General features: G+C 43.6%; 2 protein-coding genes across 3 annotated transcripts in view; one reads left to right on the top strand and one right to left on the bottom strand.

Moving 5' to 3' along the window:
- CCDC68 (coiled-coil domain containing 68) overlaps nt 1-771 on the top strand; it is a 28,138-nt gene extending 27,367 nt beyond the window's left edge. Inside the window, exon 12 of the mRNA XM_080973633.1 lies at nt 362-771. Within this exon, the coding sequence (XP_080829759.1) occupies nt 362-410 (49 nt within the window). The 3' untranslated portion in view covers nt 411-771. The remainder of the gene's footprint in view (nt 1-361) is intronic.
- A 4,086-nt stretch (nt 772-4,857) lies between these two features.
- Nucleotides 4,858-13,931, bottom strand: part of RAB27B (RAB27B, member RAS oncogene family) — a 112,625-nt gene continuing 103,551 nt past the window's right edge. For both annotated transcript variants that reach the window (XM_080973681.1, XM_080973682.1), the window contains 3 exons: nt 12,284-12,387; nt 9,910-10,033; nt 4,858-9,307 (listed from right to left, as the gene is read on the bottom strand). In XM_080973681.1, the coding sequence (XP_080829807.1) occupies nt 9,118-9,307; nt 9,910-10,033; nt 12,284-12,387 (418 nt within the window). In that variant the 3' untranslated portion in view covers nt 4,858-9,117. The remainder of the gene's footprint in view (nt 9,308-9,909; nt 10,034-12,283; nt 12,388-13,931) is intronic.

Genomic DNA, 13,931 nt, shown 5'->3' with positions numbered 1-13,931 from the left:
GCTATGCAGGAATGTGCAGCTGTCCCTTACGGGGATCAGACCTGCAACCTTGGTGTTAATCAGGACCACACTCTAACCAACTGAGCTATCAAATTATTACAAGATGCTGGAGCAGGTAGATAGTTCAATTGGGTTGTACTAGCAAATCTCCCTGGGGGGTGAAGCTGGACCATCTTGGTAAGCAGTCGATTGAATTAGATGGACCATTGATCTATTCTATACAGCATGATGACGGCAGTTCTTAAGGCTATTCTTAAGCTATTGACTCACTGCAGAGTACTGGCACAGGATTCATTTGCACAAAGTTATGTTTTACCTGTAGCTGGATGTATGGCTCACCTGTAATCTTCTTCTTCACCAGGCTTGATGGAAGTACACCATACACCATGATTTCCAGACGCCATAAGTGAAGCATCTCCAGGAAACACAGGCCATTTTTTTTGCAGATCCACCAGAAGGATCCCAGTTTTGTTGACTTCATTTCATGGATTACTCTTCAAAATATGATGCATAGGAGAGAGAGAAAAGCCTACCCAACCTCCACCCTCCACCCATCACATCATGTTTGGTCTTATGTCAATGCAGATGGAACCACAGGATGGCTGTCCAATGAAAGAAGTGGAGTCAGATGTGGAGGGGGAGCTTCAGGGGAGACTGGGCAGCTTCTTATTTATTTATTTATTGACTGTAGCTCTGTGGCTATTCCCCACCAGTGATGAATGTTCACTGCCTTGACTCATTAACTCATGCAGAATAAATTTCAGAACATTATTCATGCTGCACGGAGGTCTGATGAAGCTGATCCTCACTAGGAAGAGGAAGAGGGTTATTGCATGCCCTTCACCTTGAAGTACCAGGGTGGGTTACAACAATTTAACATGCACCACAAAAAGGGTTTAAAACAACTTGCCATCCCAAAAATAGGGTGGATCCTAAAATTAAGCATCCCGAGTGTCAAGTGCCAGGAGAAAAAGGTGCATCTTCAGCATTCAGTGCAGGTGCCAGATGCCATTCTGCAAGGAGGGACTTCCACAACTTAGGGGCTGCCACAGAGAATGCCCTCTCCTGGACCACAGATACACTCTGAATTTCTGAGGGAGGTGGAACTGTGAAGAGAACTCCCTCTGCTGATCTTAACACAAGAGGGTCCATTGGAAAGAAGATGTTTCATATATTTGGACCCTAAGTTGTTTAGAGCTTTAAACGTAGGTGAGCATCTTGAACCTCAGAACTAACTGGCAACCATTGTAGCTTTTATTTTATTTTTAAAGGGGCTTTAAATTGTGAGGCCCTGCTTCTCCCATAGTCACAGCCTTGTTGGAATCCAGCATGGCTCTGACTCACAGCTTCTGCCTGCAGCATGTTTTCTGCTCACTTCAAACACAACTCTGGCCTTTTCCCTTCTCACTACCAGCCCGATGCGGAAGGGGTCCTACCCATTTGCCCTCTGGCACAAAGCAACTTCCCTTCTTATACTAATGACCAGTAAAGGTAAAGGACCCCTGACAGTTAAGTCCAGTTGCAGACAACTGTGTGGTTGCGGCGCTCATCTCGCTTTACTGGCTGAGGAGCTGGCATTTGTCTGCAGACTGTTTTTCTGGGTCATATAGCCAGCATGATGAAGCTGCTTCTGGCAAAACCAGAGCAGTGCACGGAAACGTCGTTTACCTTCCCACCGGAGTGGTACCTATTTATCTACTTGCACTTTTTGGTGTGCTTTCGAACTGCTAGGTTGGCAGGAGCTGGGACTGAGCAACAGGAGCTCACTCTGTTGCGCGGATTCGAACTGCCAACCTTTTGACTGGCAAGCCCAAGGCTTGGTGGTTTAGACCACAGCGCCACCCGTACTTAGGGCCATTAACAAGAAACTTGCCCGGCTCCTTCAACAGTGTCTCTGTAGGAATTTAAGCTGGAGCTTTTCCCAGCCAGCCCTACCTTGGGACACCAGGGACTGGACCTGGGATTAAAAAAATTTTTTTGCATGCAAGTCCACTCTATGATGGAGCTACGAACCTTTTTTTTTTATGATACAGTTCTGGTGCGAAAATCATTGTAGCTCAGTGCTATACTCTCCTTTACTAAGAACAAAGCCCTACCAAGTTTGATGGGACTGATTTCTAAGTACACACAGACTTACAGGTAGGGATGTACAAATTAACCACGCAACCCAAATTCTTAGTGTCTTAGAGAGCCAGTGGGGGCCATCACAAGTTGTGCAGGTCTGCCCAGGTTATGCTTCTCCATTGCATCCACTGGTTCCTTACCAGCTGTGTTGCCCTCTTGTCAAGAGGAAGTGATTTAATTAATTAGACTCCATTTGAAATTACAAACTGCAAAGCCTACAGGAGTGCATCTTCTCAAAAACATCCTTCATGCTGTGTCTGATGAGCTGTTGTTCTTTAACCTGACCCCCCCCCCCTTTTTGGTCCAGGTATATGATTTAACAGCAGCACTGAAGCAAGTATAGAAGTTTGCACTTTCTGAATCATGGATTTGAGTAATTTCGATAGCATCCCAGGTTTAGGGCCAAATTTACATGGGGGCACCCCAAAATCAGATGGTGTGGTGTTTCCATTTTTATTTTAAAGCATCTGCTCAGGAACTACAATTGTGCTCAGGGAGGGAGACATTTAACCCTTTCCCAACAGGGAAGCTTCCTTACCTCAATCCAACATATGGCCCATATTATTGACTTCCTACTTTCAAATACGTCCATCTGTTTCTCAGAGGCAAATAGAAACATTGGATGCTCCCCGTTTTAAATGCATTTGAATCATTTGAAACTTTGGAATTGCTACTGCTATTAAAGATTTACAAGCAGCTCCCCTACACACTTGCTCATGACTTATTGAGTAATCCCAGCGTGAAGCTTGCTGAGCTGCCCCCAGGAATCAGAAATCTGGCAAATTAGAACATCAAATAGTACTGGTAGCCTGCCATTCAACACAGCTGAATTTGGAAAACGTATGGAAGGCAAACATCCACATGCTTCTACTGAAAGTCCTCTACCCACCAAAAACAACCTTCATTACGAGTCAAGTTTAGAACAGGTGCCTCTAAAGCAATCTTGCTGCAAAGTCCAGCAATTTAAAATCCCTAAAATAGTTATAACCACAGACCCTAAAGAGGCTAGGCTTTGTTTGAAGTGTTTGCAAAGGTTCTTTTGGAGGAAGGGGGAGGGGAAATCTGCTGGAACTGAAGATGCCAAGGAAATCCTCCAGACTCAGGCTTGGAAACTAATTTTGGGAATTTGCAAAAGCCTTGAAAGATGAGAGATGAGCTATTCATGCCCTCAAATCCTTCTCTATTCAACCGAATCTAGGTAGTATAAATATGCTCAAGACAGCAGCCTGAGGATGTAAGGGAATCCCGTCTCTTATGGAAGATCCCACCCTTGGCAATTTCATTCCATTAGCTAGGGATAGAGACATGGGTAAAATGCAAAATGGAGGGGAGGAGGAGAATGGAAGATATGCCAATTTTCTACCAGCAGGGAACTTTTTAAATGGACCATCAGACTCCACCTAAAGTGGTACAGCCAACACAGGCTTACCATATGATAGCTACTGCTGTTGAGTTTTGAATGTGTACATACTGGGCCATACCCAGTGCTGGGGACCTGCTGATGTGAGGGACTTTGATGCATGCAATGGCATATCCTCTTCCTCTTGTCTCCTCCATCCTCCTTGTGCCCTGGGAGGTTGGGGGACCTTCTGGAGATGATTGGGAGGCAAACTATGCAGAAATTCTGGTTTTAGTATGCTGGCTGTTTGCTGTAATAAACACTGATTTATTGATTGATTGGGAGGCACACTGGGGGAAGAGAGGAAACCCAAGTCCTATTATGCCAGTGGAAACTGATGATGAGCACTGCATTTTATTTTTTGATCCACAAGCTGCCCAGAGAACTGATGTTAGTCAGGGGGCCTTAAATTGTGAATAATCCCTAAGTAAATATTGGGGAGCCAAAAGCCACCTTCCAGACCTCTCTATCTGGCTCTTCTTTCCAGATCACGCTCTCTCCCCAGCCACACACTTGCTGGACTGGAATGCACCCCTGAAGTCTTAATCTTTTTCAGTCTGACAGTCCCAGTGCCTTCTGCCCAGCCTTCCAGGCGTCAAATGCTGATGGATCAAATGCATTTTTTACCTTTGGACATACAGTAGGCTAATTCTGAACACTCTCACACATCTCTGTTCTTCATCCAGCCATGCAAGAGGCATATTAGATTTCAAGGACACAGTCCAGTCATGAAAAGAATAATTTGAGGTGTAAGGCAGGGATAGTGAGAGGTTTGGCCTAGGGAGAAGGGGTGTGGCCTTAAGAGAGTTCTGAGGGCCAGATACAAAGGCCTGCTGGGCCACACTGGGCGCTAGGTCTGAGGTTCTCCAACACTGTTGTAAAACATAGTGATCTCTCTCTCTCTCTCTCTCTCTCTCTCTCTCTCTCTCTCACACACACACACACACTCTTTCCTGATTTTGCGTTCCAACAGCCCAACACTGATTAAAAACATATTATTTTAATTTTCAAAAGGACAGTGCAGATATGAAACCACAAGATTACGTTCCTTGACCATATTGTACAAACCCAGACACTAGTTAATAAAAGTTGACAATGTGTATGTATATAATATATATATATTTATAGATATTTAGTTTTAAAGCCACAGGTACTTTGGTACAACAAAGTAATGACTGACATTGTTATGCTGGCATCGCAGTCTACTGAGAGACATACAATACAAAACGCCCACGTTCAAGAATGTAAATCTTTTAACATGTACAGACCTGCCGCATAGACCAACGTAAAACATGCTCAGAATAATCTAACAGAGAAAACATTTTTTTTTAAAAAAAAAAAGCAATTGATCAATTGGAAGGTTGCTAGTGTTAAGTCAGAAAGGCAAAGGATACAAAATCTGAAAAGGATCATTTCAATAAATATGCTCAGGCAAAGTACCTCGAATTATTTACACTGAAAGCCCTATTGTGCAGGGAGGACAGGCAGTTATAGGAGATGCTTCATAAAGAATCTATGTAAATTGGTGTTCTGAAAATAAGGGTAGAACATAAGTGATGCAACTTGCGTTTCTCTGAACAAGTGGAGAGAGGAATGTTTCGGTTTTATTTTGTTTTTAAAGTGCAAGAATGTCTGTACTACTTGGGACTACCTAATCTGCCCACCCAAGTACAGGCCTTGTCTTATATGGATGATATGAAATGAGAAGGCAGGTCGTAGTACAGCAGAGTCAAAATTACAATGTGTTTCTTGCAGAGCACACACACACTCGCTTGCAACATGATAGCAGAGCCCTACCCAACTCCCACCCATTTTTGTCCCTTCCTGTGAAAGCTTGGCTTATCTTACTTCGCTTCTATAACTGTTGTACACACAGCTTGGCTCAATATTATGTTTTACCTGGCTTGACATTTCCCAACATAAGTGCTGGAATGAGATAAAGAAAAAAATGTCTAAGGGGAGGCAGACAGAACCATGCAAGACTCACACTCCTGAAAAAAGCGCCAGAAGGTTCCACATCTGGCCCACAAAAGTAGCGTTCCTAATGCGGAGTCATGAGGAGGTTACCAAGAAAAAAACTGGGTTCTTCTTTTCATTCAGTGTCACAGCAGACTACCATTTGCTTTCTAGGAAAAGGAGACTTCAGATGACAGCTCTGGTGCATATGCAGGGAACCTGCCCCATCCAGATGTTGGTGAGAGTCCAACTCCCATTATCCCAGACTAATGGTCATGCTGGTGGCAGTGGGGGAGAGGTATATACCCACAACATCCAGAGGTTCCTTATCTCTGCTTTAGCAATACCACACCAGCTTTAAGTATTGGTGTGAATTTAGCAGTCAGTGTGTTGGTAGATCTAAGACAAGGGCCTTAAGACAAATTTACAAACACACATTTGGAGAGAATGGGCTTTCCCCAGAAAGTATTGATTGAATACCCATTTTTAGGTGCACCACATGTCTGTTACTACTCCATAACACTCCATTTTCTCACATGAATCCAATTGGATACACTTCCCCTCCTCCAAGGACTTATCCTTAAAGGACCATCACACAGAGCCACATTGATAAACTCCTCCATGCTGTTACAGTTGGCAAATGGATATTCCTGGGACACCAGGGCAGAGTTAATTCTCTCCTCATCTATTAAGTATGAACAACTCATCAAGCTTGTGGAGCCATATTGCAGAGGTGATTGGGGAATGCTTCAGCTGATTATTTGAAAGCACTCAAAGAAAGCACCTCAAAAGCGCCTGAGGAGTTGTAGCGTTCCTGTTGGATGCTACAGGGGACAGTGAAAAGTGATGTCTCCCACGCCAGCACACACAAAATGAAGCTACATTTCACAGCACACATTCCAAGAGTCTCCATTGTTTTATTCAACATTTTTAAAAGGGGGAGAAGTAAGCCTGGAATTACCTCTTTATTTTCATACCAACCTTTCTATGCCCCTGGCAATTGTTGATCAATGAACCACAGATGGCCTGTTTTAAGTATTCTGTTGTACGTAGGCTCATTTTGTCAAGCAGCTAATGTAAGAACTGCGAGGGCAAGATAGGTTTCCTACATAAAGGTACCTGGTGTCATTCTGACACTTCCTGCTCCTCCTCATTTCCAGCTCTGATGAGAGGTGGAGGTGGAGATGGGATCACCAGGAAGGTGCCACCAAAGATGAGTGATGTGCTATGGAATGAAATCAGCACAGACGCTGCTGAAAACCTCATATAGATTCTTATTATGCCAAACACAAGACTTCACTTGGGATTCGGCAATTTTTAGTACCCTGATGTCCAGAAATGGGGAACCCATGGATCTCCAGCTATCATATGTGGAGGTCTACAGGTTCTCCACCCTACTATAAGAGGAAAAATAGGAATCCTGGACCCTAGTCCTTAATAGGAAACCATGCTTGCCAAAATCCCCCCAACATGCAGCTATTCAAAGTACAGAGGGGTTCCTCTTGAATAAGACATCTCCAAATTTTACAGGGAGTTTACAGTAAATGCAGCATGAAAAAAAAAGGAGGAAAGCTGGGCTTCCTAAAAGAGGCTCCTAAAAGAAATCTCGCTAATGGTTCTCAGAAGGAAAAAAAGTTGGTTATGAGATGGAAAGGGAGGAAAATCTGCTCTTGCACTGAACTGTTAACAGCCCATGCACCGGGCGTGTGGTATGTTGTTTCACCTTTGTTTCACCAAAAAATAGCATGCAAAAATATAAAATTCCAAAAGCATAGCTACCAAGGTTTCATGAACTGTTCTACCAGTTAAAAATACCACTGGGGTTTTTCTTTCTTTCTGAAAGACATCCTGTCAATTGCTTGCTGCAGGTTAGGCAGACTCTCCTGTGTGCAGCATTCTAGCAGCTGCAGTTTCCAAGCACACACCTCTTCCTCCTTCCTTGAGGAACTTGTTAGCGCAACAGCTCTTTCCTACAGACTATCATATTGCCCTCTAGGGCTGGCTTCAGGATTTGGGGGCTCTGCAGCAAGAGTTCATCAACTGAGCCATCTTAATAAGCAAGGGATGGAGGGGGAAGATCTCAGAACAGGCACCTCAGAATTCTCCATCTATGAAGTATGATTTTCGGCAAGCAAGCCTAACTCCTCTGTATCATTTCTTCTTAACGTCATCTTCCAACTCTCCATGTTGTTACGGTTTCAGCTTTGTACATTAACTGGGCTGCCCAGATACCCTCTTGCACAAGATCACCTCTGCATGAAACCCAAATAAAACTATGGGCCAATAGTTTGGCCCATAAAGCAAAGACCACGAGGTGCTTAAAGTCTCTTCTCCAGTTTTCCCAGTGGGATCTTGCTGGTTTCAGGGCCAAAGCTGGAGCAGCCATATTGCTCTAGGACTTTACCAATATATACTTTGTTCTAACGTGGCACCATGTAGGAATGGTACACAGCTGATTTTTATTTATTTATTTCAAAAGATACGTTTTAATACATCACAGCCCCACCACAACATTTGGCTTTAAAGAACAATTTGGCACCACTCAACAGTTGGCAGCATAGCTACAGTAACAGAATAACCTTTTGATGCTCTGTTCCTAAGCCTACCTTGCCAATTTTAAAATGCTTCCAAGTGCCAGCCATATATTATATATTTAATCAAGGTTTTGCTTTTGTGATGCTCCATTCTTCAAATCAACATTCAACAGTTTTACATTTACTAGGTGGCCCACTTGTAAAACAAAAATAAAAAAATTAATGCGTTGAGGGAAGAGGATTAATTAGAAAAGCTAACTGCATTCATATGGACCTGTCTTCTCTTTACCTGAGGAAAGAGACTCCTTTAAAGCAATTACAAAGTCACCAGAGAAAGCGTTTGTCATTCTGCTGCCCATGTTCTTGGGAGACAATTCTGGCCTTGGTGTTTGAAGCATGGACCTTTTGGTTTAGAGGAAAAAAAGCTTCACTGCAGTACGCACCTGCTCCTTCCCACCACTGTGCTAGAATTCCTGGACATCTCCTTCCTCTTTTAGCCCACACCCCTCCAATTCCACTTGGCAATCAGTTCCAATGTTACACAGGTCCTCAGTTTTATCCTGGAAGAGGATGCAATATTCTGAGCTCATCAGGGACATCAGTCAGCTGAATGTAACAGCAATGACTGCTTGGTATTAACAAAAAAATAAAAATACAAAGACATTTATAATAAGCTACATTAATATCCATTTGCTTTTTATAAACCGTCTGTAGCAAATGCATAATGTATATTGTAATAGAAGGCAACAGGACTAGAAGTGATTGCATGGGCCTACAAGGGTGATTCATTGTCTTATCATATAACATTTCAACAACTCTCTCCCCAGTATAAGCAAGGCTTTCCTCTATTTACGGGCCTGGTTGTATTGAGAAGAACGAGGGCCTTTGGGTTTTCTACGAAGATGACATTGTACAGATAACATCTGTGGCAAGCATGGAAGCATGACTCTCTCAGCATCAGAACTAATCGGCCTTGCTTAAGACAACAACAGCTGCCCCATATGGACCACAAGAGCTTCCAGGGTTGAATTTGGTGGTTGGTCGGGTCTGCTATTTTCAGATAGGACAATTTCTTGTTCATTCCCCTCTGTCTGAGGAGCTAAATCAACATGCACATTTCTTCTCTTCTGATTTTGCTGATGCCAGCTTCCCTGAACTTCCTCCATTGGCTGTGTCTGAGACTTGACTCTTGTCAACACACTGTTCCATACGTTTCATTATCAAGTCCAAGAGCGTTTCCACAGCTTTTTCCACATTCTGGCCGGTAGCTGCACTTGTTTCGAAGTATGGGATGCTAACAGAGGAAACACACGAAAAAATCTTAGTCAGATGGGACATTTTAAAAATGGGGTCATTAACGAAAATGTCTACCCAGCTCTACCTTCGAGGGACAACCTATCCACAGATCCCAGGTGGCCTTCCCTCAATAGAAGATTGCTATTACATCAACAGAACCACATCATAGACCTTCAGATCATTCCCTAGGCATGCTAAAAAGGCCTGCTTTGACTTTGCCCTGCTCTTCCCCCTACATAACAGGAGTGGAAATCGAAACTTTTTAAAAACTATCATTGGAGACTCTTGGAGTACCAGATAAAACAAAGACTCAGTCCCACCAGATTATGCAGGAGTACAAGGTATAAAAGAGATAACATGTTGCACCTTCATTAAAATTCCAAATACTAACCAACTTAACATCATTTTTTTTTTTAAAAAAGTACAGATTAGCAGTGCTGTGCTTCCCAGGAGAGAAAAATGTATGTGAAACCTTAGGGCATGACCATGGATGCTAGTTAGAAAGTTGAAGTATACACTTAATTACCTTTCATAGGAGAGCTTTAAGGAGGCTTAAAGCTTTTCATTCATGTTAAGATTCCTGTAACTGACTGGGCTTACCCGTATTTGTCTGCTAGATCTTTCGCTTGTCTCTCATTGACCTCTCTCTGATCTGACAGGTCAGCTTTATTCCCAATTAATACAATGTCCGGGTTCTCACAATATGCGTTTGCTTGCAGTTGGCCTAAACAAAACAAAGAAGCCTGGGTAAGGGATGTTGAAAAAGCTATCTGGAAGAAAGATAAGCGTAAAAACAACTGTTTCAGTATCAGTACCAAGAGGACTTGTTTTCATGTCAAGGTAAGAATTATGCACAACAGAAATTGGAGGCTTAGGAATTTTTGTTGCCCTAGGGTACAACAGCCCTTTCAATAGAAGAAGAAGAAGAGTTTGGATTTGATATCCCGCCTTTCACTCCCTTTAAGGAGTCTCAAAGCGGCTAACATTCTCCTTTCCCTTCCTCCCCCACAACAAACACTCTGTGAGGTGAGTGGGGCTGAGAGACTTCAAAGAAGTGTGACTGGCCCAAGGTCACCCAGCAGCTGCATGTGGAGGAGCGGAGACGCGAACCCGGTTCCCCAGATTACGAGACTACCGCTCTTAACCACTACACCACACTGGCTCTCAATGAATAATAAAACTGGAACAACAAAAACTTGTCTAGTAAGGCCAAGTAGCAGAGAATTCATTTCCCTCACTACAATGGCAACAGAATATTAATAACCTGCACGTATGTAGTGCATTTGAAGTGTTGAAAGCACTTCCCACTATCTCAGTAATCCCTCCAAAAGTCCGGTAAGGTAGGCAAATATTATTATCCCATTATGTCAGATACTGTACAGACATGGTGATTGCTGAGGCTTAGAGAATAGGGGTTCATAATAACATAGCAGCCCTGCTGGATCAGACCGAAGACTGCCTTATCTAACCGGCATGCTGTTTCCCATAATGGCCAACCAGATGTCTACAGAAAACCAACAAGCTATGCATGAAGGTGAATGAGGTTGCCGTGATAAATGGGTAGCCAACTTCGCATTAGTCCTATCTCATAGTTCCATCTTACCCACCCACCCTCAAACAGAAGACTATCGGCAATTGGCATATGCTGGGAGTGAAGAGTAGATTCACTCTCTCTCTCTCTCTCTCTCTCTCTCTCTCTCTCTCTCACACACACACACACACACACATGCAATGCACACACATATGAACATATGAAAGAGAAAGGAGCAAATGCTTAGTTATATTGCCAAAAAAACCCAGTCTTCAAGTCTGCCTGTTCAGTCTTTTATCTATAGAACCCAACTGGTTCATTCACCCCATCCCATCTTGTTGTAGCTTTATGTGGAAGATCTCAGCCAAGCTTTATCCAGAGAGAGTATGTTACAGCATTAGCTTGTGAGTCTGAAGCTAAGGCAACATTTGAACCAGTGACCTCCTGGCTCAGATTGTTAGGATTCCTGCTCCGTGTTTGCAGTCATGGGATTGTTGTCTATCACATGATGGTGTATCTTTTCATTCCACAGTGTGGGAAGTGACGGAGACAGGATGTTTTGTGTTACTGTGTTCCGTGAAGTGGGACTATTGCCCTTTGTTTTTTCTCTCTCTTTGCTGTCTGATGAGAAAGAGGAAGGAGCTAAGGCAGAATGCTCCAAGTGTATTATATGTAAATAAAGGCTGATCAGCCAAAATGCTGTGCTACTGAGTTCTGTTACGTAAACTGCGAATACTCTGTGGATCCCTAAGTGTGCTGATGCTTCTTGGTATCAGTCGCTGTGATGTTCGGGCTGAAGAAAGCTTTTGAAGCTCCCGAATGATTGACCAGGAGGGAGAGAACATGCCAGTTGGGCATGTGTCTCTGCCAGGGTCCTACATGGGAGTAGGACAATCCTAACATGGTTATGGGCCCAGCACACTTCCGCCGCGCCACTCTGCTGCTTCCAGGAGACTCCAACCAGGACAAAAACAGCCCCCGGTCCTTCCTCTGCTGGCACTAGGTCTGTGGCCTTGATCCCTGGGCCCATAACCATGTTTCCTGGTTTCAATGAGGGCCCAACATTGCTTTCAAGGGGCCTGGGGGCCCAATACATGCAACTCCCAATATGCCAACCTTCTTCAACTTGTTGTCATTCAGGTGTTGCTGGACTATAATTCCCATCAACCGCAAGCATTGCTGCTGATGGGAGTTGTAGTCCAAATACCTATGGGCCAGCAGATTGGAGAAGGTTGCTCCATGCTCTCTTGCTCTCCTCACTTTTTAAAGGTTAGGGTGGAGTATGGGTTTTCCGAGTGCACTTTTAAAAAAATAAAAAATTCCAAGCATGGACAGAGATTCTGTCTTATACAGCAGTAGTCCTTGTATGAAGAATGGCAGATGCAATATAGCCTAATCCAAAAGCACTTGAGGGCACGAGAGGCAGCTGCTCCCGCCACTTACTCATCCAGTTTCTGACATTTAAGAAGCTCTGTTGACTGGTGAGATCAAACATTAACAAGAAGCCCATGGCATCTCTGAAAAATGCTGTCGTGAGACTTCTGAATCTGCCAAAAGAAAGAAAGGGAAAGGATCAACAAGCTGACTTAGCTCAGGAAGAAAGAAAAAAACCCATAGTAGGTAAACATTTCTCTACTGCATGGTTTAATGATGTTGAAAGCAAAGATAAATCACAGTGGAAAACTTTTAACATTCTCCTTTTTACAGGAAATATATGCACCAATTCACTGTTATTCCAATGGTACCATAAAAGCCGAGAAGCCCTCTTGTGGTTTACGATTTGTTCAGTTATGGACGTGAGTGTAAAAATGTCAAAAACTCTGCAACCAGCCTGTATGGCTCATGCAAAATAACGACAATTTTTGCACATTTGCTTGTTTTGTACAATTGAGTCCAATTTTGCTATCAAGGGGATGGGCAAATGAGCCCACCCTGGCTTCTGAGATTTCAAACGGTATTACTCATACACCCTTCAAGCACAACTCTAGCCATAATGATTAGCTAAGCAGGATGTTAGTTCATTTAAGCGAGAGCTGAGAATGATGCAACATTCCAGAGCGCAACAGAATCCCCACAGCCCTGGTAATACAGCCATACCTTGGTTCTCGAACAGCTTAGTTGCCGAACAGATCGGCTCCCGAACGCCGCAAACGCGGAGGTACGTGTTCCGGTTTGCAAACGTTTTTCAGAAGCTGAACATCCAACGAGGCTTCCACTTGAGTGCAGGAAGCTCCTGCAGCCAATCGACAACTGCGCCTTGGCTTTTGAATGGTTTCGGGAGTCGAACGGACTCCCGGAACGGATTAAGTTCGAGAACCAAGGTACCACTGCATCCAGTTGCCCATATTTATTGTTAATGGGACTGTCACCCAGTTAAATATATAATAACATATGAGAAATGCCCTGCTGGATTCTGATCCAAAGGCCCATCTAGGCCTCTTCTCATATGGGCTAACCAGGTGCCTACGGGAAGCCTGAAAACAGGACCCGGGTGCAACAGCCCTCTCCCCACTTGCAATTCCCAGCAACTGGAATTGAAAACACACCACCTCCAGCTCGTATCTATTGCTATTCCCACCTGCCATGGATTTGTCTAATCCCCTTTTCAGCCATCCAAGTTGAGCCATCATTGCATCTTGTGGGACCAAGGCATTAGCTATATCTTCAGTCATTTAGTCAGTTAATTGGATTAAAATAAGCATATGAATAAAATAATAGGCTCTGAAGGAAAACATTACTGTTGCTTGCAAGATGATGCAAATGGCCACCATCTTAAAAGGTCCCTTCCAACTCTGTCGTTCTATGTACATTTTATTGGTTGCCAGTCACAGACACATAATGTGGAACGGTAGCTTCAGCAGCATGACAGCATCAGTTGCACAGACTCTGACAGAGAGCAGACGAATCTCGGACTTGGGAGATTTACATACCACAGGATTGCTAATAAAACTTCAGCGCGGTTTACAAAAGAGGGGCAGTGATCCAGCCCCAAGGTACCCACAGGGTAGGATACCACATTGTCTAAATAATGGATCTGTTAAGGATTTGGCCTTTAACAGTTGCAATTTCCTGGCATTTTGGAGCTAGGGTG

The sequence above is a fragment of the Podarcis pityusensis genome (genome assembly GCF_964106645.2).
Source record: "Podarcis pityusensis genome assembly, chromosome: 11".
In the NCBI taxonomy this organism is placed as follows: Eukaryota; Metazoa; Chordata; class Lepidosauria; order Squamata; family Lacertidae; genus Podarcis; species Podarcis pityusensis.
Note: the sequence above shows the minus strand (reverse complement) of the source record. Positions and strands in the feature narration are given on the sequence as shown.